The 26583-nt window shown below is 34.8% G+C and overlaps 3 protein-coding genes and 1 non-coding gene across 10 annotated transcripts; 1 reads left to right on the top strand and 3 right to left on the bottom strand.

Moving 5' to 3' along the window:
- Window positions 1-340: 340 nt before the first annotated feature.
- Window positions 341-11463, top strand: SIZ1 (DNA-binding protein with MIZ/SP-RING zinc finger, PHD-finger and SAP domain-containing protein). 5 transcript variants are annotated; one of them, XR_016350965.1, is made up of 19 exons: window positions 341-671; window positions 842-879; window positions 1523-1603; window positions 1931-1973; window positions 2650-2722; window positions 2980-3142; window positions 3747-3877; window positions 4829-4897; window positions 5052-5139; window positions 5229-5304; window positions 5581-5654; window positions 5891-5998; window positions 7312-7473; window positions 8290-8394; window positions 8474-8554; window positions 8629-9841; window positions 10057-10097; window positions 10775-10869; window positions 10977-11463. XR_016350965.1 is itself a non-coding variant. In XM_021423547.1 (18 exons), the coding sequence occupies exons 2-18, from the start codon at window positions 856-858 to the stop codon at window positions 10998-11000; spliced, it is 2610 nt and encodes an 869-aa protein (XP_021279222.1). In that variant the 5' UTR covers window positions 342-671; window positions 842-855; the 3' UTR covers window positions 11001-11463. The 5 variants fall into 5 exon arrangements, 4 of the variants coding, with proteins under 4 accessions (XP_021279222.1, XP_021279221.1, XP_089638932.1 ...); XM_021423547.1 differs by lacking the exon at window positions 10057-10097 and having other exon boundaries at window positions 342-671; XM_021423546.1 differs by lacking the exon at window positions 10057-10097 and having other exon boundaries at window positions 343-671; window positions 10775-11463.
- Window positions 11464-11616: 153 nt separating this feature from the next.
- GTF2H2 (general transcription factor II H2) lies at window positions 11617-15626 on the bottom strand. 2 transcript variants are annotated; one of them, XM_021423552.2, is made up of 5 exons: window positions 15537-15626; window positions 14635-14968; window positions 13330-13791; window positions 12538-12913; window positions 11617-11944 (listed from the first exon to the last, which is right to left on the bottom strand). In XM_021423552.2, exons 2-5 carry the CDS (start codon window positions 14917-14919, stop codon window positions 11811-11813), a joined length of 1257 nt encoding a protein of 418 aa, XP_021279227.1. In that variant the 5' UTR covers window positions 14920-14968; window positions 15537-15626; the 3' UTR covers window positions 11617-11810. The 2 variants fall into 2 exon arrangements, with proteins under 2 accessions (XP_021279227.1, XP_089638933.1); XM_089782807.1 differs by having other exon boundaries at window positions 14635-14956; window positions 15537-15554.
- Window positions 15627-15686: 60 nt separating this feature from the next.
- On the bottom strand, window positions 15687-15759 carry TRNAK-CUU (transfer RNA lysine (anticodon CUU)). Its single transcript has one exon. It is a non-coding gene; the product is annotated as a tRNA-Lys (tRNA).
- A 341-nt stretch (window positions 15760-16100) lies between these two features.
- LOC110412925 (cytochrome B561, amino-terminal protein) lies at window positions 16101-21283 on the bottom strand. Of its 2 annotated transcripts, none has more exons than XM_021423579.2 (7): window positions 20924-21283; window positions 20134-20189; window positions 19126-20042; window positions 18390-18588; window positions 18099-18281; window positions 17606-17982; window positions 16101-16774 (listed from the first exon to the last, which is right to left on the bottom strand). In XM_021423579.2, exons 1-7 carry the CDS (start codon window positions 21109-21111, stop codon window positions 16634-16636), a joined length of 2061 nt encoding a protein of 686 aa, XP_021279254.1. In that variant the 5' UTR covers window positions 21112-21283; the 3' UTR covers window positions 16101-16633. The 2 variants fall into 2 exon arrangements, with proteins under 2 accessions (XP_021279254.1, XP_021279253.1); XM_021423578.2 differs by having other exon boundaries at window positions 16103-16774; window positions 18099-18287.
- Between the last annotated feature and the right edge of the window lie 5300 nt (window positions 21284-26583).

Here is a 26583-nt window from a genome sequence, read left to right as displayed (position 1 = left end):
ATTATTTTGAGTAAAAAAATTTTAAATTACCTTGTTATTTATAACTTGTAATCTATAAAAATTTCACACTTCATGCAATTTAATCTTTTTTTTGTCGGTGAGATGAGATTTAATCTTTAACATTAATATTCATTCATTTTCAATACCGTACATGCAAATACCAAAAATCCGACGGCTAAAACACCATCTAGGCAGTCCAATTCTCAACTCACCAGGTCAACCATCTCAAACTATCTCAACATTCTGCTTACGTGGCAGAATCACAGCTAATGTCAGATTGAGTCAACGTATATACAATCGTACCTTAGGAATTCCTGGATAAAATGGAATTTTGCATTGAATATATGAAAAAGAAAAAAGCACAGGGAGGCGTGTATTACAAACCAACACGCAACTTCACCGAAACTAAACCCGGACGTGTTCCCCGTCAAAAAACCGGATTTGATAATCGGCGATAAGTCCGGCTACTTTTGTAATTTTATTTTGAAAGGATTGGTTCCTTCTGGTTGGGTCTCTTTGGTCAAAAAAGGAAAAAAAAAACAAAAAAGAGAAAGAGAAGTCGGCGTCCTCCACAGTCTGAACCCTATTTCCCCGATTTCTCTTCCATTTTTCAAATTTTCCATTTACTTTTTCCTGTCCTTTCATTTTTAATCAATAATCAGAAAAACCCTGTGAGTCGCTTTAATTTGATTATTGGATTATCGCTTTCTTTGAAGATTGATTGATTAATTAATTTATTTAATTTCATTTACGCGGTTTTGTTTTAGTTATTTTCTATTAGATCGATTGGTAATTTTTGAGCGTTTAGGTTTTTGATTACTGGTTTTTTGCTTGGCTACAGATTGTAAACTGAACATGGATTTGGTGGCCAGTTGCAAGGTATTTTACTTTTATATTTTTTGTAAAATATTTTAGCTTTATTTTGATCTTTTACATTTTGAGTAGCTCGTGTTATTTTTTTGTCTTCTTCAAATATGGTATGCAATTATATAAGACTAAACTCTTGAAATATTGTTTGAGGATAGAACTTTTTATATCCTTTTTTTTTGTATTTTTTTTATCAAATTCAATTTTCTAGGTTAACATTCATGTAATTTAATTGTTGGATAGGGAGTATCGACTGCTGAACTTAGTTTCGATAATGGGGATATGCTCCTGTTGTAACATATGGTATAGCTTATGTGGCTTTGTGAATCTAGTGCTTTTTGGTTTGTAGTAAGTTTATTGTGGATACTTTTGTTGGCTTTATAGTTCTTTTATTTGGTAGAATTAGTGTCAGCTGTGAACAAAGGCCTTTTAATAGCGCTTGGCTACTCTTAACTTTATTTTATATAGTCACTTAAAAATAATGGAATTTTTTATTTATAATCAGAATATCAGATCACCCTTTTACGCTCTATTTTAGCAGATAAGTGGTCTGTTTTCAGTTGCTACTTGTTATGCTGTGATGCTAATATGTTGATATATAATCTTTTTAATTTGCTTATGAAGAGTTTATTACAATATGATATTCCTATTGTAGGATAAATTGGCGTATTTTCGAATAAAAGAACTCAAGGATGTTCTCACTCAATTGGGTCTTTCAAAGCAAGGGAAGAAGCAGGTTAGGGGCTTGATATAGTGCACTGTATCTATCTTGTATGAGTATGAGAGGGATGTCTTTGTTGAGTCTTATCTTCATTGCTGTGGCATTGTTCTTATTATCCTGAATTCTTGGTTCCCCCAGCCCCCCTCCCCCCATTTTTTTCCTTTTTGTATTTGTTCCCTGTATAAATCTGTTCAAGATAATCAGAGATTTAGCAAATTTGGCAGCCTTAAAAATTTAGGGGATATGATAATTGTTGTTCCGTCAATTATCTGTATTTTTTATCATAAGTTGCACCTTCATTGTGTAGGATTATGTTTGACCTTTCTGTAAATTCATTTATAGGACCTTGTTGAGAGGATATTAGGTGCTCTCTCTGATGAACAAGGTAAAATATTTCATCCCAGCTCTCTCTCTCTTGTTTGAATAGACGATTCATAACCACTATAGTGATTTATGGGTTATATTATCTTTTAAATATTTATTGTTTCTGATGTTACTTGGCTAGCCTAAAACATAGGTTGTTAAAGTGCTAATATTGAGCTGTTGATATTCTTGTGTCTGCAAAATACTCACACAGTCAAATTGTTGGATGTGCATTGGTAATCAATTATGCTAGGAATGTTGCAAAAATTTTTTCCAGTTTCAGCTCTTAGTAGGACTTATATTAGTCAGTTTTTTATTTCCTTTTTGAGATGTGGGATGGGGTTATCAAGGAAAGTAATTATGCTAATGTTTTTCTGCCTAATGTGGCTGTAGGTTTGTTGGTTTGCAGATACTGTAGCATTTAGCTATTTTTTCCATTAATTTCATTATAATTTGTTGATGCTTCCAATGGCTCTCTGTAAAGTTTGGTTTGTTATGAGTGCAATGTTTTTGTTGAGGAAGGGGAGGGAAGGGGTTGGATACAAGTATGCTTGTCAGTTGAATTGTACTATTTTCTGAATTTATAGTGTCATTTGACTGTAGATAGTTCACTTTTGGCTCATAAATTTGTTTTATCTGTTCAGAAAATATTCCTTTTAACCTTTATAATAAACTTGGGTCTACTTGCTGTTTCCCAGTTGCAAAGATGTGGGCAAAAAGGACTCCTGTTGGAAAGGAAGATGTGGCGAAACTAGTCGATGACATATACAGGTTTGTGTTTACATCTATTTCTATTACAGAATATAGATGGCAACCTTTACAATGGGATTAGTTGTTTCTTTTTTTTTTTCCCTTTTTTTCTTGTGAACAAAGTATGACTTGCCATAAGCAATGCTGGCTAATTGAATCTAGTATATCTGATTATCCACTTATGATCTTTGTCTGCTCTGTATTACCTTCCTCTCTCTTAAGTGTATTTCTCTTTTTCTTTTCTACTTATTTCTCTAAATTGTATTTCTTGTCCTCAGAAAGATGCAGGTTTCTGGAGCCACTGAATTGGCATCAAAGGGACAGGGTGTGTCAGACAGCAGTAATGTAAAAGTTAAAGGGGAAATAGATGATCCCTTTCAATCAGATATGAAAGTTCGTTGTCCCTGTGGAAGTTCATTGGAGACTGAGAGCATTATTAAGGTAATGATAACGAGCCTGATGTTCTTTGACCTCATTATTTTATGCTAATGATGATCTGCTGTCACAAGCATTCAATTGGAATGTTGGGTTGGCTGTAACTTTTTCAGTTCAATGTTATGTTACTTTATTTATGGTTCTTCAAGTTCGGGTTTGGGTTTGTTTGATTTGAAATTGTATATGATGCTCAATTTTCATAGTACTTCTACATTTTGCTGTTATCATCTCATGATCTAGGTTTTTGCTCCTTGATTCATACACTTAGATTCAAAGTTCTTATATTATAAAATTGCTTACTTTATTTATTAACTCAATAGTTTTTTTGTAATTCTGGATGCTTTGAGGTCTTAATGAATCTGATAACTTTTTGATGGGCTTTGGGAAACTGTCTTGTAAAATTGCAGATAGATAGGCTATAAAAAAAATGAAATAGGCGAATCAGTATGGCAGTGGTGTATTTACTTGGAAACACTGACTTTGAATAAGAGTGTATAGATTCGGCAGATTAGACTTTCTCCTAGATTTCTTCTTGCCACTAAAATTTATGGTGAATTGTTGAGTTCCCTAAGGACCTCAAATTAGCTCTTTACCCTTGTTCTAATGACAGTGCGAAGGTCCAAGATGTCAAGTGTGGCAACATACTCGTTGCGTTATAATTCCAGAGAAGACTATGGAGGGGAATCTGCTAGTTCCTGATTTATTTTATTGTGAGATTTGTCGGCTGAGCAGAGCTGATCCGTATGTCTCTCTCCTTTTTTTTTTTTTGGTGGCCAAATCACTCTTCTATGTTTATTTGTGTGTGTCTGTGTGTTTGTATGAGTGTGCTTCCAGGATGTATGATTACTGCAAATTGATGGTCCTGCTATGTACTGGTTTACTGTTTGGTTATTGCTGAAGTTTAATTTTATGATATGTGAAAATGTTTATTTTATTTAACATCTCATTGCAGGTGTTCTATCTTCAATTTATTATGTGTGTTGCAATATTAACATGGCAGACTTTTGTAGTGCAGTTTGGTTGGATTAAAAGTAATTACTGGTTGGGCTTCTTTGTAGTCAGAATAAAATTAGGATGCAAGACTTGTAAATATAGACTAGCTTTTGTGCCACCCACTACCTAGGCAGAAGAAAGGAAAAGTGCACTTGAAACTGAATATATATATATATTTGAAATGATCATATCAAGTTGACTCAATTTGAAAGTGGAGTCAAACCTTTTCTTGGGAAAAAATGAGGGATATTTTCTTTTCTTTTTTTTTTTGTTTATTCTGTTATCTACTCTTAACTCATTGAGTTTGTATCTAATATCTCAGTGATGCCACTGAGGCAGTGACTTTTAATATAAATAATATAGATTAGGTATTGTGATTGGAGGTATTTAATAGAGCTATTTCACTTTCCTATTAGGAATTCTTTTAAGAGCGAGATACTGCTACTTGTAGCTGTAGAATGCTCAAAAAGGTTATGCTAAATTGGCTCTACTACAAATGAAATATACTGTTTATCTAGTATTTATTGCTCACTGCATCATATATATATATATATCTAACTGTTTCATGATAACAATATTTCTGTATTTGCATTCTAATTTGTATACTCTTATGTCTCCATCTAGATGCGTCTAGAGTATCTTTTGTTGGAAAATTCATGTTACATTCCTTTAATTCCTGATATGACTCCCCTTGTGCAGTTTTTGGATTACTATTGCGCACCCTTTATATCCAGTGAAGTTGGCTGTTACAAATATCCCAAATGATGGGTGAGTGCACTATATGAGAAACAGTAAAGCTCTTTCTTTTCCTCCATGAACTGCTCTGTCAATTAGGTGTGAATGTCAACGTGTTTGTGCTATTTGTATAATGCTTTATGACTTTGTTTGTTTAGTCTAATAATTCAAATCCAACATTTTACAGTACAAATCCAGTCCTAAATGCGGAGAAAACATTCCAAATCACTAGGGCAGACAAGGACTTATTGACAAAACAAGAGTATGATGTCCAGGTTGGCTAGTGTAAAAAAATGTGTTCAGTTTGATAATATGCTTTTTGGTTATCTATTGTGATGTTTTTGTTTTTCATCTGGTCATATAGGCATGGTGCATGCTTCTGAATGACAAAGTTCCATTCAGGATGCAGTGGCCTCAATATGCAGATTTGCAAGTTAATGGTATGGTTATTTATGTGTTGCTTTGATTACTTAGTGGTTTAACGGCTCCTTTCACAAATTCAGCTTAATTGCTTTGCTGGTGTTTATTGAATTTGTTGTCACTTGAGCAGCATGCGTGGATCTAGCTTAAAAAAAAGAAGCATGCTTAGCATGTGTGCCATATTTTTTTTCCTAATTGCAGCATCATTTTTCTCCATCTTTACATCTACTAATTTCTATGTACGTTTTCCATTTCAGTTTTGATTAGTAATCGTACAACTGATTGTCTTTAAACAGGCTTACCTGTTCGTGCTATTAATAGACCTGGCTCACAGTTGCTTGGGGCTAATGGCCGTGATGATGGTCCGATTGTGAGTTTTGTCCTTCTATAAAACAGTTTAATTCTTTTTTTGTTCTCAATTATATGTAATCATATTCTCCATAATTTTTAACTTTACATGTGTATGCATGTGATTGGAATGGGTGGGGAAGCTGGCAGGCAGGTTACTGCATGTGCTTTACAATTCTGTTAATATTTTTTTACCTATTTAAGAAACATTTATAGTATGGTGTCTAATCAATTGTTTATCGTCTATTCTGTTGTCAGATAACTCCATGTACTAAAGATGGAATTAATAAGATAACTTTGACTGGATGTGATGCTCGCGTATTCTGTTTTGGAGTTAGAATTGTTAAACGGCGAACTGTTCAACAGGTGTGTTAACTAACTTCAAATTTTTATCTTTTAAGATTGACCTTTGGATTTTTTGCATTTTGGAATTACGAGATTTATTCCATTGCCGTCTGATGGGCTCCAAAGTTGAAAACAATATATGCTCAATTTAAAAAGTATAGAAGCTCTGCATGTAACAATTTTTATCCAGTGCCTGGAAGATCCGTTATTGATTTTGGCAGTATTGATCAGTTTAACAATAAAGCAGAATAGAATGCAAATATATTTACTGCTGTCAGCACTGATCAGTTTAACAAAAAAGCAGAATAGAATGCAAATATATTAACTGCTGTCAGCATTGATCAGTGTAACAATAAAGCAGAATAGAATGCAAATATTTACTGCTGTTATGCGTGTCTGTTTTATTTTCATATCTCTGCAGACTGCAATCTAGTTGCATTTCATGTTTATTGCAAAAATCATTACAGATTAGACACTTGACCATTTGGTTATCACTTACTGGCATTTTTGGTGAGGTGCTTGTGTCAACAAGACATTGACATGGGTATGGGATCAGAGTCAGATTAGAGGAGAGGAATGCCGCAATTTGGGTTTAATCTGTGCCCTAAATAAAGCTTTCTTGTCACCTTTCTCTCTGTTTTTTCTTCTTCTATTGCTTTAAAAATCTTCATACCACACAACGAACAAGCACAATTATCATCAATTTAAGGAAATTGAAAGAAAAAGAATGTAGCACAGAGAGAGAATGGGCCTTTGTCACTAGAAACTTGTGATCATGAAGATTAACTGAAGTAAAAGGCTGGATCTGGAAAAATGGCGAGATTACAGGCAGAGAATGAAGGGAATATCTAGAAAAGGGGAAATAAAATTTGGGGCTTCTATATTTTTTTTATTTTGTTTGAAACTGATACGTAAAGTGCTCCACTCTTCATATTATTAACATGGTCAACTTATTTTTGTTTCCTTGGTTTCGTTTGGGCTATTTTTTGTACATGCTGGTTTGCATTGTCTGGGGCCATTTTAATAGCTGAGGAGATGGTTTTTCCGCCAGAATCTATTTAAATATATGGGGCTGGCTATGAGGCTGGCTTGCTTTTATGATTTTGGTATTGTTTTTAAGGCCACAAACTAATGATATCAAGTTCATCCCAAAGCTAATAACATCAAGTTTAACTTAATGAAAGATAGATAAACTACTAACAGGAATTCAAGCATCTTAGTATTAATACTTACCTTGCTAATAATATCAAGTTTCTATGCAAGTGAAGTTTACCTTGCTATATCACTATTTTTGTTGTCTTTATGTTTGTATTATATTCTTCTGGCCTGCCTAGGTACTTAACATGATTCCCAAGGAGACTGATGGTGAACGTTTTGAAGATGCTCTTGCTCGTGTTTGTCGTTGTGTTGGTGGTGGAACTGCAACCGACAATGGTGATAGTGACAGTGATCTAGAAGTTGTGGCAGATTTTTTTGGAGTCAACCTACGTTGCCCTGTGAGTTATATAGTTGTTACAAATGCTAGCAATCTCTTCCCAAATATTTCAGTAGCTGTGCACCATTTTTTATGCTAAGAAACAAGAATACTGCATGTTTAATTGGACATCATTTTTTTAGTGCTTAATTGGTTTATCTTCGAAAGTGTTCTTGGAAGAGCTCATGCCTTGCAAAATTCAGGGATCAAAAGTATCACATACCTACCAGCAAGGTTTTTGTAAAGTGTGTCAATACTGTTAATGGTGGAAGCTTCTAGGGATGTCGTGTGTGCTTGGGTGTATAGTATTAATGTTGGCTGAAGCTTTCTTGCATTGTCATAAAGGTGTTCTTAACATTAAGAAGATGCACTTCATCCTATATTGAAGTGCTTTCTCAAGATGTCTAATCTGTCATGACAATAGGTTGGTTTCGGCAAGCTGAATGGTGTGGCCTATATGATGGATTTATTAGTTTACATGGACATTGTTTGCCGTCATTCACTTGTGCTTTGTTCCATAAAGAACTTACCTATTATAGCACCATTTGGGTTATATTTGTCTGCTTATTAGGCTCTATGACTGCTTATATAGGCTTTGTTTGGTTGATGTGTTTGTTTTTTGCTATGTCTTTGGTTTTATATTCATTTTTATTTTTTGCTTTTTCCATTCTATTCATTCTTTTGCAAAAGCAAAAGGCAAAAGTATCATCAACCAGATGGAGCCATTTTTGCTTTCAATAGTATGTTTATATTAAATGCAGCATTTGATTTACTGCACCCTTGTTTTGAAGTTGCTCCAATTATTTCTGATATTCATTTCTGTGTTTGCCTGTGATAGATGAGTGGTTCAAGAATGAAGGTGGCTGGAAGGTTTAAACCTTGTGTCCACATGGGTTGTTTTGATCTTGAAGTTTTTGTGGAGCTGAACCAACGTTCTAGGAAGGCAAGCAACTATAGTAACATGTTTATTGTCATGTATAATTCTTTTTTAGGCTTTTGACAAGCTTTGTATGTGATTGCAGTGGCAGTGCCCAATTTGTCTGAAGAACTACTCATTGGAGAACATTATAATTGATCCTTATTTTAATCGCATAACATCCAAGGTGGGTACCCTGTAGTTCTGCTGTATTTTATCTATGATGTCAATGAGTGATGACCATGATTAACTGTGGTACAGATGAGAAATTGTGGAGAAGATATTACTGAGATTGAGGTCAAGCCTGATGGTTCTTGGCGTGCAAAGGCTAAAAGTGAAAATGAGCGTAGAGAACTTGGTGATCTTGCACAATGGCATTCTCCTGATGGTACTCTATGTGTCCCTGGCAGTGCAGAGGTTAAGCCAAGAGCCGAAACGTCGAAGCAGCAGATCAAACTTGAAGGTGCTTCAGAAGGTCATACAGGTTTGAAACTTGGAATCAAGAAGAATAGCAATGGGGTGTGGGAAGTTAGCAAGCCTGAAGATATGAACACATCTTCTGGTAGTAGATTACAAGATAGATTTGAACATCATGAGCAGAAAATTATTCCAATGAGCAGCAGTGCAACTGGAAGTGTTAAGGATGGTGAAGATCCCAGTGTAAATCAGGATGGTGGTGGGACTTACGACTTTACAAGCAATGGGATTGAACTTGATTCCATGCCTCTGAACATAGATTCGGCATATGAATTTACAGACCGAAATCTATCTGCACCCATGGGAAATGCAGAAGTTATTGTTCTTAGTGATTCGGATGAAGAGAATGACATATTGGTATCTTCTGCAACTCCCTATAAGGATAATCAAAATGATGCTTCTGGACTTAATTTTCCAGTGGCTCCTGGAATTTCTCATCCATATTCAGAAGATCCAGCTCTTGGGCCTGCTGGTAATTTGGGTCTTTTTCCTACTAATGATGAATTTGACATGGGTCTGTGGTCATTACCTTCAGGACCCTCAGAAGGCTCCGGGTTTCAACTGTTTAGTACAAATGCAGATGTCTCAGATGCCTTAGTTGATCTGCAGCGTAATGCTCTCAATTGTGCTCAATCAATGAATGGTTATACATTGGCTCCAGATGCAACAATGGGATCTGCAAATCTGGTCCCTGGTTCTTCCATTGGTCAGACTGATACAGATATAAATAATAGCTTGGTTGACAATCCCTTGTTTGGTACAGAAGATCCCTCTCTTCAGATATTTCTGCCAACTCGTCCTTCAGATGCATCAGCACAGTCTGATTTGAGAGATCAAGCTGATGTATCAAATGGCATCCGTACTGATGATTGGATTTCACTTAGGCTTGGAGATGGTGCAACTGGTGGTCATGGGGACTCGACAACAGTGAATGGATTGAATTCAAGGCAGCAGATATCTTCCAGAGAACGTACTATGGATTCTTTGGCGGACACCGGTTAGTTTCCTTGTTCTTTTGAAGTGCTATAGTGTTGTAATGTTTGTTTAAACTTTGCCATGTCATGGCCAGCAAATAGGAAAGGCTTCAAACTGGTTCTATGCAAGCATGTGTAATTCTTGGACGGTGCTGTTATATTTTGTTGAATATGATTAGTAGTGGATCTGTTCTAGTGTTGTTTAACTATTTAATTGCCATCCTTTTATTTTTTTCAGATTAGGTTCGCTATGTGCAATTTGCACATGATATGTTGCATGTGAGTATTATTAATAATTTTAAGTTAGAATTTATTTGTATTCGGATTCAATTAAAATCTATTTCATTCTTATTGATTGAAGTGTAATTAATGATTTTTTTCTCACCCTGAATAATTTGTCTAGATTTCATTAAAAATGGAGGCATGTTATTAAAAATAAGATTGAGAATGCAAAGAACAAAACTGAAGATGTTTTATATGTTCAGGTAGAAAGAAATTTACTTGGGTGTAAAAACTAGGAAACATGATATAGAATGATCCAAATATCAGTATGAATTACGTATATAAATATTACTGAATAAATAAAAACAAAAGTAGTCTTATCCTTATGAAAGTTGCACTTTGCTTACCTTAAGAATGCCTATATCTGTGAAACTAGGAAGCACCCCAACACTAAAATTTTAATTATATCATGATAAGTTTAATCAAAATAGAACTAACATTATAAATAGTTGTAATGCTTTTGTCCACTTTTACAGTATATTAATTAGTTTAAGTTTGTAGATGTCATAATGATTAATTTTCACGAGGGTACTGATGGAGTTTGTTGCTCTACATCTGGCTTATAAGCACTAGAATCATAATTCACTGCATTAGCATTTCATTGCTTCATCAGTCATTTTTTTTTATTCTTTTTTCAATTTCTGGCACTGACTGACTGTTCCTTCTTTCTGCAGCTTCTCTGCTGCTTGGTATGAACGACAGTAGATCTGAGAAGTCTAGTAGGCAAAGATCCGAGAGCCCTTTTCTATTTCGGCGGCAAAAACGTTCTGTAAGACAGAGATTATATCTTTCTATTGACTCAGACTCTGAGTAATTGGACTTGTTTGCTGAAAGTTACTGGCCCTCCTCACTTTGTGAATTTTTGGGGAATACAAGGCATCTCATGGAGAAATTTGGTGATCACTCGTGACTGGCATGCCAGTGGACGTGAAGCGGAAATTTCGAAAAGGAGCACAGCTTAAGGTAAGAATGGCTGCAAGGGAACTGTCCTATCTCCGATGGTCTTTGAGCTGGCAACTGCAGAAGTTTTTTGTTAAAGAGGGTGAGCTTGGGGCGTTATGCCTGTTAGTGTTGTCTGCACACTCGACGAAGCTCTACTTGTAACAGGGTTGTTACAAGCAACTTCCACCACAGTTAAAACACAGATGAGCAGGTCCGATTGAATTTGTACAGTTAAGTCATTTAGTCCGAGAATTGGAATTACATCCATTGTTTCAAAACCTTTGGATGCATTGCAGTGGGGAAACAACCCTGAAGTAACACAAGGATCCACCATTTTGACTCTTGGTTTAAGATGAGATCAAATAACCTGTAAATTCACTCAAAATTCAGTTACTTAATAGAGAAATGCTATATTATCAAATTGATGCCCTTTGTCAGCCAGGTTTGACGGCCGTCACTCTTCTGACACTGTTGACTGGAATTTTATTTTTAGTTTTAATCATGAACCATATAGCATGGATTTTGTGGAGCACTGTTACCCAAAGAGGAAACACAAAATCTGCATTCTCTTAGAAGATGAGAAACATTGAACCTAAGTTGCATTCATGGTCCCAACATTATAAATTCTCAGAGTCAACACCAATAACGACAGAAAGGGGACCATTTGTAGGTGTACTATCTCAAAAATGGGTGCATATGTTAAAAGAGAGTGGCATATGTTATAACAACTATGAACTATGAATCTCCGGGGCAATGCCATTCTCATTCTTAATCTGCCTTGGAATGCCTGAAGCTGTCACAGCCTGGGCAATTGTGCAAACTCTCGTGAATATAAATATCACAGTCGAGGCAGAAGTACCGTTTGCACTTTGGGCACACAACCAGAAGGCCAGGTTTGTTTCCTGAGTCAAAACCAGCAAGTATCAGGAAGGAAAATTCTTGAATACAGGCGAGACGTGATGAAAGAACAATTGACACACATTACAGGGTCAAAATACAAATTTGATTAATTGGCCACAACATCTCGGCGTATCCTGCAAAACCTAAAACTTAAAAAAGGGCACCTGTGCATCGCCCCTTTTGAATGGATATTCTATTCCTCCATAGTACATAAGTTCAACAACCACTTCTTTCTCCCAATGCAGCAGTCATAGTTCTAAATAATAATATCAGCCATTAGCATAGCAAATAAGTTGGTCAAATCATCATTACTTCTACACCTGTTTTTTTTTATGAAAGGCAAAGGTTTAATAAAATGGTGCATTTCTTTCTTAATAGTCAAGGAAAAAGCATAGCACCTTAACCGTAACACCTATTTGCAACCCTCAAAGAGCCTTGGGCTAGTTCTATGAACAATCACAATGGCATGTCAATGTATTAACCAATTCTAGATATTATCACATGCAATTTCAATATTAGCAGCATTAAATTATAATGTCAAAGCGCACACTGGCATTGTAAAACCATCACATACTCATTACTTATCATCACTTACCTGGATTGAGGAGGCTTTGTTGGCATCCAAAACAATTTCTTTGCAGTTTGTGGTTTGGATCATTTAAATTAGATGGAGGCACCTCATCAAATGGTGCTATAGGGAAGAGATGATGATATGATCTAGCCAAATGGGGTGAAGACACGAGTGTCAACCCGCAGATACGACATTCTGTAGGCAGCTCACAAACACGTGCTTTGCATCTTGGACAAGCGTACCCTGCACCAACCTTAGCTTCCTTATGACACGAACAAATGGATATAGAACCCTCAGCTGCTCTTTGAGGGAATCCCATCTTGATCAAATTAGCGGTTGCAAATTCTGCTATGGCTGGTGGTGGGGGTGCATGCTCTAATATTAGCTCTTTAAAGTGGGACTGCACAAGAAAAACACAAAGAAATATATTTACTTTTCATTTTCATTTTCCCCCTTTCATCCATAGACAAAACCTTTATTACAAGATGAACTGAAAACACATGAAAGAAACCAGCAACACCTCTTCCCACTATCATAAGGTAAATAAATAACAACCAAAAAGCAAAGGAAAGAGAAAATTTGAGAACAACTCGCAATATAGAACATTTAGAAGATATAGAGAGTTAGAGACCCATAACTTGTCCATGCAATTTCACTTGGCTTCTCTACGACAAGTGCCTTTTGGATCCTTGTGAAAACAGAATTTCATTTTCCTTTAAAGCAACTAATTAAGTAACTCAGATAAGAATTTCAGGTTGATGTTATTACATCAGTTTCAGTTGGATATGGACAATCAATGCCTCTTGTTGCACTCACCTCATCTAATGCAACAGAGTATGTTCCTCCAGTTTCCTGGCAGAGATGTTTGCATATAAACATTTCTGCAGCAAGTCCAATAACTGAACACCTTATTTTAGATTTCTTGCATTTCTGGATGGTCTCCATTATATCTCCAGGATCACAAGTACTGAGAGCAGAATACAATATAAGAACTTCACGATGACCATATGATGGAATTTGATTCAGATACCCATCTACGAGATCCAATGCATTCTGTAAGGAGGAATCACCTGAACATTCCAACTTATTCATCAAAGCTTTGATATGAGACTCAGGACTACCCCCGAGATCTGTTAAGCACTGAGCAACCCCATCTTTGATAGTCAAAAGGCCAACTTGACTAAGAGGATTCTGGTCAAAAAACTCCCTGATGAAGGCCTCAACATGTTTTGCAATAACAACAATACGACTTGGTCGAAAATCTGTCTCTGAAGCTGCCTAAATACAGCAAAACAAATGAAAATGAGTTGATAGTTCATGTAAAGAACTAAGGAATTTTGATTACTTTTAACCTCATGATGATTGAAGAAAAATAACCAATTTTCAGGCAATAACATGATAATACCTTCTGTCTAACCAACTCCTCCTCCCCAAGTATCCAAAAAAATAAAAGAACCAATTGGGTGGTATCATAAGTTCATATCAAGGGTTCCAGTTCTCTGAAGAACTTCCAACATATTTCGCTGGGGATATATTGTATCATTTGTATTCTGTTACTGGCCTCAAATAACAATCAACCCAAGAAATAGATCAAATTCTACCAAATCAAACAGTTACAACAGAGATACGAAAGTAGGCAATAGACTGGTTTTTCAGTGAAGAACTTTGAAACCAATGTATTGCTTTCAGGATATCAAACTGGCAAATCGCTTTACACGTGCAAGAGGTAAATCCGTAAGAAACTTCAATGACAAATTCCAAAAAAATTCTTAGCTTTTTCTCTCCCCTATGTGAACATAGAGCAGTGGTCAAAGTAATGGAAGTTTCAGCCTCTGCTAAACACAAGCTTGTGATTCAGATACTGAGTAATAATCTCGTAGACCTGAGTGCCATAACATCACTTAAAACCACAAATTATTACTCATAATAAATGATTACCAAACTTGACCGCAATAATTAACCACATTAAAGCTACAAAAGATTGCTTATCAAACTTGACTGTTCTGCTCCAAATTACCTTCTCTAGGAGCAAATCCCATTCTCTTCATCCTAATAAGAACATATTTACAGAAGATAGCAAATTTATAAAACTACAGTGGTAATTGGAGTGAAAAATGATACCCGGGAAAGATCAATAACAATGTAGAGATATCGAATGAGGCCCTTTTGGATCCGAGCAGCAGTGGCAGTGGAAGAAAGGGACCGAAGCCGGCGACGATACTGAGAATGATAAAGGGCCTTGTTGTCAATAGGTCGAAGCAGCCCTGACTCGTCCTCTTGCAAAGATTCCCACGACCTCTCATCGGTGTAAGTTCTCTCCCACGCATCAAGGTCCCCATTCACGTAGTCTTCATCATCGTCCTCTTCGCCTGCGCCATTCATCCGTTTTGCGCCCCCATTATTCATTCTTCTTCAAACCAGCAATTGATTAGTTTCTAGCTATCTGCAGTGTCTCCTAAATTTAGCAAAAATTCATAAGATAAAAGGGGAAAATCAAATAAATAAATAAATTCAACAAACTATAACTTTAACACCCCTTTTTTTTGACATTATGTTCTACATAAAAATAAATAAAAATCATGCCTTTTGGTAAAAAAAATAATAACATTTTAATATTTAATTCTTCAAAAATATCATTCGCATTTTCTTCGTATATATCCAAAAGCACTGCCTTTATTTTTCAATTTTTGCTTGCAAAAGCAACAAAAAGGAAATTACAGTTTTATCATTTATGAGAATGCAATGCAACTGTTTGAGGAAATGAGTGCGAAATTTAGAAGATGAAAAAAAAGGGTATTCAGCTTTTTAATGAAGAAAAGCATTTGATAAAATTACATAAAGATCAAATTAAAGGGAGAAAATACGTAATATTCTTATAAGAACAAATTAAGTAGAAATCAAAGCAGCTAAGAGAATAGGTTAAACAAAAGATTAGTCTTTTTCTTTCTTAATTAGAGAGAGAGAGAGAGAGGGTAAAGACTCAATCTTGTTTTTGGATAAATGGACTCAAGAAATTCAATCACCTGGGATTTGCAGAAAACTTGAAATGGAGGACCTCAAATGAATCAACAGTATAGTGTCATTACATGCGTTTAACTACTTATAATAATTTAGGTTTTTATTCACCTTTAATAAAAGGAGTAAAGAAAAAAATAAAAACAAAATACTTTTTGCGCCCACCGTGGGGCTCGAACCCACGACCACAAGGTTAAGAGCCTTGCGCTCTACCGACTGAGCTAGACGGGCTTGTTGAAAAGTGGAATCTGTTTCCATATTTAGAGAGGTTGACTCAAACTAAGCACCCATTGCGGCCCCTTCGTTTCAGAACGTACAAGTCTCACTTCTCACCGTCTTAAACATAGGTTTGTTGAGCAAGAAAATAGATACTAAATACTCAAATGCTACTAATTTTTTACTTTGGTATTACTAAACTTGTTTATTTTCATTGGATCCTTTATTCTCCTTTTACTGTTCTTCTTATCCAAAGGTTATGCAAGCCTCTGTACCCTCCATCTTTGCTCGAGTACTATTAATTATTGGTACAAGAACTGCTTACCAAAGAAGGAAAATTTCCTCATAATTATTACTAAAAGTTTTTACCTACACCTTGACATCAATAAAACCAGACTAATTTAGGCCTAATTGATTGTGCACAATCTTTCCAGGGGTATAAACAACAGGCTTCTCTTTTAGCAGGGAATTAAACTCTTGCTTAAGCTTTGACTCTCACAAAGGTTAGAAGCAATACTGCTTAAGTACAAGAAGATGTCTATAGGCCTTAGGTACCGTGGGGAAGTTTGAAGCAAAAATATTATGCCAAAAGGTACAATGCTTACAAAATTTCACAAAGATTTTGGTCCAAAATATCTTCGCTGCCAAAACTGCCAACTTAGTCAATCATCAGAATGCTCTGGGATGATCTTGTAGTACACAGGATCAAGCAAAATATTGAAAACAGCTCCCGCTTGATTCCAAGTTTCCAACAAGCTTCAACCCACATGAGAAGTTCTACTTCTACACTGATTGAAACATACACTGCAATTAGCGAACCTTAGCTGACTACCGTAATAGACAGGCCATGACAAGCAAAACTGCAGCATGCTGCATGCCTAACAAGAACTCAGTCTTCATTTTCTGGATCAAGAACTGGGAGAATATTCAAGGCTGAAGAACCAATGTGCATGCCCCGAACTATTCCTCCATATCCAACCTTTATTCTGTGGCACAAAAGCAAGATGGAATCCCACAGTGCCGTTCTCCCCTGAAAATATAAAATGAAATTGTCATCATCCAACCCATACGATTTATATCTTTTCTATGAACCATAGATGTCAAATGTCTGCGTGCATGCGTGTGGAGGAATGCTTTTGACTGAACTGGGGCCAGCTTTGCTGTGCTAAGGATATTCTTCAGCTTTTCACGTTGATGTGCTACCACAGGAAACCACAATATAATGAATATAAAAGACAATGACTACGTTTGTTGACATCAATTGAACTGCATTAGTTTCTTTTACTATTTGTTCCGCTAGGTAAACAAAAGCACCATCCAACAGTGTTATTGTTTGTTTAATTAAGAAAAAAGTTGCCAATACACTACTTAATCTTCCATAAGACCAAAGAAATCATTGACTTGGAATAAAGTCAAGTTGGCTTAAAAAGTGACTGTTGCAGACTTGCAGACACTGTTGACTAAGCCTCACAAAAGAAAATGAAAAGATTATATCACAATTGATTGATAGGAATACAAGTTATCTATTATAATTAATTATGATATTTTATAGTGGCAAATTTCAAGCACTAGAGTTATTCATTTACCATTAAGATAGTCTTTATCTCAACCATATGATAAGGCATTCATGCACTTGAGCCTTTTTTAAGAGCAAAACATCCAGCTTTATTTTACAATCTTTTTATATCTATGTCTAAGTCATCTTCAGAATTGCTTCACAAATGCTGACATCAATTTTTTTATTCACTTTAAATCATCGTTAATAGTTATTAATATTTCACTCTTTCATGTTTTCATTAAATCATGTTCTTTACTCCCTTGTCTTGCCACCTATAACAAAGAACTTAAAATTCTCTTTTACCTGAAGAGAGAACTGTAATCTCTTGTCCCAGTATAAGGCAAAAATGGGGAGACTTTCTTTTCCAACTGCCAGGATGCAAGCTCCTGGATGAAGAGTCAAAGGAACACCAGATATAATGGCGATGTACTTTTCTGGAAACCTGTCCTTCGGTGGCAGGACCCCCAAGAATAATGGATTCTTGCTAGATTGGGCTCCAGCATAAGAATTAGGATCAACATGTAACATCCATTTTGGGTGCTCTAGGAAAGCACAAAACAAGTACAAGAGCAAGTGAGAATCTGTTGGAAGTTCACGGGTCCACTTCTTGTTCTTTTTGTCATAAACCTCCCCACTTCCAAGATATTCATAATTCTTCAAGCAGGTTCCTTCAGCAAGCTCTGTGGAATTCCACAAAAAGGTAACTCCATAAATTATGTACGCTAAAAGATCTCAATATGGTTTATAAGCAACACAGACACTAAGCATATGAGGACTATTTTGAGTTTTTAAATACCTCGAATCCTTTGTACTGTATAATCTGCCCTCACACTGCTTTGTGGTAGCAAACCTTTCATCCACTCCCCTTTCATCAGTGCATGAAGCCTCTGGTGTTCAGTAATGGCATCGACACACTCCTGCATAACAGGGATCAAAGGATTTTGTTGTGGAGATTGTTGTTGGTTGGCTAAAGGCATTGCTGCATCTGATGAAAAAGTAACATTATAAATCCTCAGCTAAGACCAATAAACAAAACCAACCTAGCAAATACAAGAACAAATTAATAGAAGCAATAAAAGCAACTAACACATAGAAGCCTCAAGAGCCTGGACAAGAGTTGCACGTAATTGATGAAGTAGCCCTTCTTCCTCAAGAGTGAATGTCGGTTGCCATTCCTTCATCCTATCAGGTGGAGACAAAGTAGCAGGACTTCCATTGGTTGGTTGATCACTTCCTACTTGACTAATTGTAACTGAGATATTGAGTTTAGCAGCTGCTTGCATTACCTATAGGCAGAGCAGTTGAGAATAATCAGGTTGCAATGTCTAAAAACACAGAAGAAACGTAGATAACAATAATAATCAGGTTGCAATGTCCAAAACACACAAAAACATAGATAAAGAGCAATAATATCAACAGATTTGAGCCTGTGCTGCAAACAAATATGGGAAAAGGGCTATAAGAAACATGTCGATATTTATAGAAACTTTCTCATTTCTCAAATTCTAAACTGAGTCCAGATTATGCTAACTTTCTAATTTTGATGACCAAGAACAACATAGCAAAGTTTAAAATTTTGCAAATCATTGTGCAAGATTAAAGCTGAATATAATTTGGACTCATTCATAATAGCCATATTCTGGCCTAAAAGGCTTGTCCTTTTCATCCCTGATAAAACACATATCCTTCATGAAAAATTGAAAATCTCAACCTTGAATATTTCCTTGTTTAGGATGAGATTACAGTGAATATTCAGTATATTTCCATAAAGACAGTGTAACCAAAATAGTGGCAAAGTTGAGAGAATGAAAATGATGAAAGACCTGAATATGACTGGTTTCAATCTTGTTAAGTAGAGGATTTAGCAGAACTGAAGCAAACCACTGTCTGAGGCGATCACACCACTGCTCAATTTGGGGATAGATGCCCAAATGCTCAAAAGCTTCAATAGACTCTTCCATGGACATTGGAGGAGGAAGGTCGGCCTCTCCTTTCTTTGGAGGAGTGGTAAATTTCTGGGAACTGGGAGACATCCTAACAGGCCTCAGTGGTGTACTCCTTGTCGTTCCAGATGTATTAACTGAACTTGCTACAGTATTAGGACTTGCTATTCCGAAGCCACTGATGGTTGCGGGTGGGGTGGCTAGTTTTCCAGCAGATTCAGTGATTTTCTCATCTATTTCTGCAAGAAACAGTTCAAGTTGCTCTTCTGTTGTTATTTCCTTGGTAGAGGAGGCTCGTTTAATGGACCAAGGGGTTTTGGCCACAGGCTCCTGTCCTGGTGAAGTTTGAAGAGAAGATAATGCAGAAGTGGATGCTGGAACAAGATATAACGAAGAAGGAGAACCCTGGGATCTGGATGGGGTAGCAAAAGAATTCATCTTATTCCCACCACTGGTGTTTGATTTATTAGAGCTGATGCGAGACTTACGATCCGATCCATTAATTGGCAGATGAAGTGGGACAAGAACATCTGAAGGAGATGATGTCACTAGGGGTTTGGACTTCGGAGGTTTCTTTGAAGACTCTGGCACAACTTGCTCAACCTTGGGTTTTATTCCTAAAAGCCCTAGCTGCCGCTTCGTCAGACAAGGTTGATCCTTAGTACCTTTAGGAGGAGATACAGTTGGCACACAACCAATGCTCCTGGCTCTATGCAGAGAGATGGCTTTGAATAGTGCAAAAATGGTGCCAATGAAAACAACACCCAATGCAGTCTGTATTGCTTTGGCAAATATACCTGAAGCACAGATAATACTCAAATGTGACAACAGGAAAGAGAACACTCAATTCAAGAATCAAGGGAATTCCATCTGCACATGATAACTTACAAGCAACTTCATGAGATAAATCTCCGAACTTCAGTTTATCAGCCAACACATTGCCCCTTCATCAATGTGAGAGAAAGGATTGTGTTAGTGAAATTCAAACACATTCAAACCAAAACAAAACTATGGACAAAAAGAAAGACGTTAATCTATAGATTTCAAAAACCTCAAAAGGTTCATTTTTATACTTATACCAATTAACCAACTCAATCATATTTCTGCTTCTTTCTTATTTACATGATACATAACTCCAGTGACAGTCAGAGGTACCAACAGACTTTCTTTCCATTAATCATTCTCATGCAGTCTGAATTGTTTTTTCAATAATTAAGGAGGGCAAAGGAAGATTCGAAGCTGGGAATCTCTTTCTTCGGAAGAAAGCTGCGGCTACCAATGAGCCTATGCCTTTGTAATCTGTACAACAGCATGACCACCGTTTAACCTAAATTCGCCCCTTGGACAAAACAATTAAAGCCGAAAAGCCTCCTATAATCAAAGTCACTCTTTGACAGAAAAGAAAAACCCCCGGGAAGCATCAATGAAGTTTCTACAAAACAAAAGTTACCGTTCATGCATTTTCTCAGAAACAAAATCAAGCAAAACGTTACCTAACAAAACCCAAGGATCAAAAACACTAAAAGACAAATAAAAACATACCCTTTTGCTTAAACCCTCCCAAAACCCTAAAATAACTATCCATATGTAAGCAAAATGTATACGTTCGGCTTAAAGGCTCAAAACGTCTGAGTTCCTAATATGACAAAAAAATACCCCAAAAAAAAGTTAAATGAACCTGGAAGTGATGGAGAGAAGAGCAAAAGCCGAAGCAGATAAGAGAGAAAAGATGCAAAGAATAGTTGATTTGGAGGGCTGTAGACTTGTAGCCGTTAGAGCAGCGGACAGGGTTGGGTTCTGGTAGACAGAGAACTTTGAGGGCTTCGATGGAGGCGAGGCCCTGTCTTGGCCGGCGGCTGCTGCCATGGTTTAACCGGTTACTTGGAAGATGGGGATTTGATAGAGATTTGTTAGTGCTTATGGCATTGTTTGTGGGTTAATTACGAGGAGTTGTCGTTGCCATTGCAGTCCTCGCCAGTTTTGAGTTTCAAAACTTGAAATATCTGGCACTCCCTCCCCGACTTTGGTAGCTGTTGGTAGCAAACCGTGAGATTTGCTTAGAAACAAAGCCAAAAGAAAATTTAAAATTTTAAAAAATAAAAAATAAAACGTAGTATTACTATTCCAAAATTATAGGCATAATTTTTAATTATTCGAATAAGTTGTTGAGTTCAATCGAGTTGTTATATAATTATTTTAAGTTAAATAAAATTTTATTATTCATAGTTGATTAAGTACTATTAATCAAAATGCCATTCAATAATTTTATCTTAATATAATAATTATATCAATTTTATTTTATTTTGGTAATGACAAACATCAAGGTGGAAGGTAAAAATTTTATAAGATTATTATTATCAAGTCTTATTACATGTCACATTATCATTTATTATAATGTGTCAACATACCATCTGATATCACTAGACATAAATTGGCATGTGACATTTTAATTGAAAAAGTTTAGTCAATAATCTATTTAATTTAAAATAAAAGCATATGAATTTAATTAAATATAATAAAAAAATAAAATGCTGAAATAGTATGAAACTCAAACATAACAATTATCATGCACAGCAGAAAATAAAAAATTTAAACATGTCATATTATATCATCACCTATGGATCGTTTTGGTAGTTTTAATATAAACAAAATTTAAGAAGAGTAATAAAAAATATCACCTAACCAAGTAATGTCGTAATCATGATGGCAAATTCGTTTGATTGAGAAAAAAATATGACATTGCTCTTGTTTCTATTCAAACTCGTGTACACAACAAAAGGAGGAAGAACCCAAGCTATCCAAGTGTTTCGCATTTAATGGTATCCACACAATTGCACTTGAACCTTCAGCAAAGTAAGAGCTTTTAATTATTTTCTGTGCTAGTAGAGTAGACAGCAATGGTCCTTTTCTTCACAAATACTACAAGTCAGACCACTCTAGAAAAATTCATCACAAGAATTTTCTTTCAAACACAAAAGGCAGTTGGAGAATTTTGGTTTTGACAATTAGAGTTTCATAGTCATATGTAAGAAGTAGTTAAAGGTGATATTTATACCTAAGTTAAAACAACTTTTATAATTGCAACTAAGGACCCAATATTATAACCCATTACAATCTTAACGCAACACTTAATTAAATCCTTTTAATTTAACCTTTGAAAATTAAAATGAAATTAATTTCTTTTTATCATGTTTGCAATTAAGGGTATAATATTATAACTATTTATAATATTGACCTTACACTTACTTAAACTATTTTAATTAAGTCTTTAGAAGTTCAAACGTAAAGTATGATTTAAGTCCAACTTAAATCATCACACTCTCAATTTAATTCATAGCACAACTTTTGTGTGTAAACCATTAGGTTCCTAACAAGTTGATAATGGAATTAAATTGTAATATTAATCAATTAATTCAATTTCATAGATCAAGATTGACATCTAACAATGCATTGTGGCCATTCAATTGTTAAGAGAGTCAAGGGATTCTTTGTCAACCTTTTAGTATACAGTTTATCAATGTAATTTATTCTCTCATCATATATTCCGAAGATGATAAGAGTATGATGCAATGTCTACTTTTATTGACTTCCATATTCATTCATGTAGTTAGATCATTAGCTTTATAGAGACTTATGAAACTCTTTTCATAATCTCCAAGTAGCTTTGGCCAAGGACTTTAATAAGCTAATGTGAACTAATAATTGATAGGATATGTCCCCTTGAATCACTTGAGGTAATGATTCCTATCTTGATTACTCATTTACCTTCACATGCTTCATGCTATACCCAAAAGTATCTTGTTTTATCATCCTTGGTTAGGCACCCGTAGAAAAAAAATTAAAACAACCTAGTGTCTCAAGTTTAGGAAGTATTTACAAAACTGACAAATGAGAAGTATTGTATAAGTATTTAAGAGAAATACCAACTGTACTTCTCATGGCAGATTATGTTCAGTGAACTTGCTCTCCTAGGTGAGCACCTACATTCTAGTTCCAACTATCTCTATAATTTAACCTTTGATATTGATTGCTTACTTCACAAGTAACAAAAATAGAATGTTCTAGTCTCTATGTATCATTGATGTCTATTCTTAATGATATATCAACTAGGAACATTTAGAGATTATGGTTTGATCCACAAGAATCTCATAATTGCAACCCATTACAATTCCCTCACAAAGCATATTAATCTCATGGACTTCATCCAATTAAACTTATAACCCATTATAGTTAACATCTTATTGATGAATGAAAACCTCTAATCATTCAACATGAATAATATTGTTGCATGATTGGAATCAAGCCTTAATCAATCCTAATTGACTATAAGGCTTATCCCAACATCTTCTATTAGCACAAAGCCAATTGCTACCTCATTGTATATGGATCTAACCCATCTAGCAATCATGTCTCCATGTAGACTTACTTGCACTCTTCAATGTGGTTAATTTCTTTTATCTATTTTCATGATGTCTATGAATCACATCATGTCATATTACTATATTCAAATCCAATGAGACCCGAGTTTTCTTAATATGGCTTCATTGTTGCATTAATAATGTTTAGTACCTTATATTAGTTTTGTGAACTAATGATCTAAATATCCTCTTATTTGAGCTTTTAGCAGGTTGTATATGGCTTTGATTATATATATGTACATAGTCCTTTTTCTTTCTTTAGAACCATTTCAACTAAACTATGTTGTATGCATTATATGCATTTGTCACTTTTCAATTGTGCCAGCTACCTTTTTTAAATTTTAGGACTTTCTTTGTATACACATTATATCCTATGTAATTGTATCACCAAAGAATTGTACTCACTCCTACTAACTTCCTTATGTTTATGAGATAAGTACACTTGTACATTGTATTAAATCCAGCACTTTGAATCCCTTTTGATAGAACAAAATCCATGGAGTTCTCATACAATTACATAGGAATAATAGATAGATTCATCTCATATGAATAATACACATTTAATATATAATGTGTAACATTATATCATCCCTTTTGATATAACTCTAACAAAAAACATATTTAATAGATTCATCTCATATGAATAATACACATTTAATATATCTTACTAAATCCATGGAGTTCTCATACATATGATTATGCATCTTTATGCAAAATCTTAAAAATTAGATTCCAATGTAACCATGTAATACTAAAAAAAAACTCTTTTCTTAGTGTTATCATGCTTCCATTATATCGAAGATCCTTTGTGAGAGTAATATTCGCACTCTTTTGAATATTCTATGATGTTACATACATGCATCTCAATGTATGCTTGGAATCGTATTGGTTTGGAATAATATAATTTGCTACATATGTATTAGAAAGATATGGACCAAATCATATCACTATATGAATTTGCTTTCTTCTTTGAACAAATATCTCTATGTTTTATTCATAAGAAAGTTCCATTTCATATGAATCTATATTGATCTTTTGAATGATTAATTAGTAAGTAGGAGCAATCTTCACTAAGATCATATCTTAATAGGAGTACTTCATATTATATAGCTCATATGATCTTATATTTGATTTCTCTGAACATTTTGATAATTCAAATTATATTTCTTTAAGTATACAAGACAAAATCTCAATTTGATCTTATGTAAACTTAATGAATTAGGAACATTTGCTTTAGTATTTTAGGTTAAATGGTTTGTACATGTCTATATGTATAAGACCTTGTGAACATATCAAATCATTCACTTTTGCATGAAAAGTGATTTAGTCATGTAGATAAGAAATACTAGCACTGTTATGATTCTTAATTAAAAGGATCTAAGTGTCTTCATACTCTAATTTTTACTTCAATGACTGAAAGTCAAATGCCATAGTTGACATTATATGCAATCAATTTTCTTGGCATTTATATTGATCATTGACTTACTACTATTGTTTTGTAACTTATGTTATTACTTAAATGCATTCAACATCTAGTATCGAATGCTTATGATTTTAGTACAATAGTATTGACTTCTAACTTAATCATAAACTTTGACAAAGTAGAAACTTTTATAAGCTTCTTTTTCTTTAACTCTGTCAAGGAAACATTTTTAGTCCCACTTTTGTCCATCTTTACCATAAAGATGTTTGAGAACATTTTCAAGTTAGTGCCCTTATTGTGCTTGTCTTCCCAATTCATAATTAAGGTAATTTCAATTTCATCTCATGGAAGCTCACTCTTAATTATGAATTGTGTTTGGTAGAGATTATAGAATGAAGGTGATACTTAGTTTATGATAAACACATTGCTCTAGCTTTACCATAAAGCCTAGCAACCTTAAATTTTTACGTCTAATAGAACTATCTTCTGTCTTCTTGCATAGAAACAATTTCTATGTTATCTTATACCTTTATGTATAACCTTGATTATAGAATAATTCTTTTGATTACAAAGTCACACATGTTGCATAGATGTTTTCATGTTGCTTTTGAAGCTTTGTAGTCATAGTAGCCAACATCACACATGTGGCTTAATGAGTCTAATGAACATCCCATGCTCTATCACCTTTTGCCTCAACATGGGCTAATGCCAAAGCTCCCTATAAATAGACAATCATTTGCTTGAGTACATTTCTTAAGTCTTGGTACCTTCCAAAAGGGTTTAGTGTAGTGAGTTTGATTTGCATCTAAGATGCACTATAGTGATAGATTTTTAGCCATTTGCAATGTATATAAATATGTTTGAATAGATAAAGTAATCGATAAATAACATGCATAAACTCTTCAAAACAAAGTTTTAAAATTTTAAATAATTCTTCCACTATTTTTTACAAGATGATAACCTTCTATATCACCTTGAAAGATCTCTACTGGGATTTATTTAATGGGCTAGGATATCATCCATCTAGTTATGACCTTGAATGCACTCAACAACCCATGATAGTGGATTAGGTAGTTAATTGAGCTTATCAATTGTATTTCTATATAAATCCAAGATTAGTTAGGTAACAATACATTACCTAAATATATCATATATGTTTTGTCTAGCCTTTACCTCTAGTTTCTATAATAATCAAGTTTTCAAGTATTTGGATTTTATGAAACTAGTTGAGTAAAACCCACCAATAGCTCAAACATACTCGTGTAAAAGTGTGACATTGAGTGTATTCAACAAGTCTTTGATTAAAAGTGTAGTCATGTTATCTTACTATAGTTGAAGGCAACTTAATCATATGTGGCATGTGACTTAATATTTATTGAAGGATTTCGTTATTTGTTTTTATTAAGGTTTCATCTAGGCATGCACAGTATTTATTAATTGCATTAAATAAATTTATCACATACAAACTACTTTGGATGATTATGGATTTTAACTATA

Source organism: Theobroma umbraticum, unplaced genomic scaffold, assembly GCF_002168275.2.
Source record: "Theobroma umbraticum cultivar Fairchild unplaced genomic scaffold, ASM216827v3 scaffold_95.0, whole genome shotgun sequence".
Taxonomy (NCBI): domain Eukaryota; kingdom Viridiplantae; phylum Streptophyta; class Magnoliopsida; order Malvales; family Malvaceae; genus Theobroma; species Theobroma umbraticum.
This window is presented reverse-complemented; position numbering and strand designations above follow the sequence as displayed.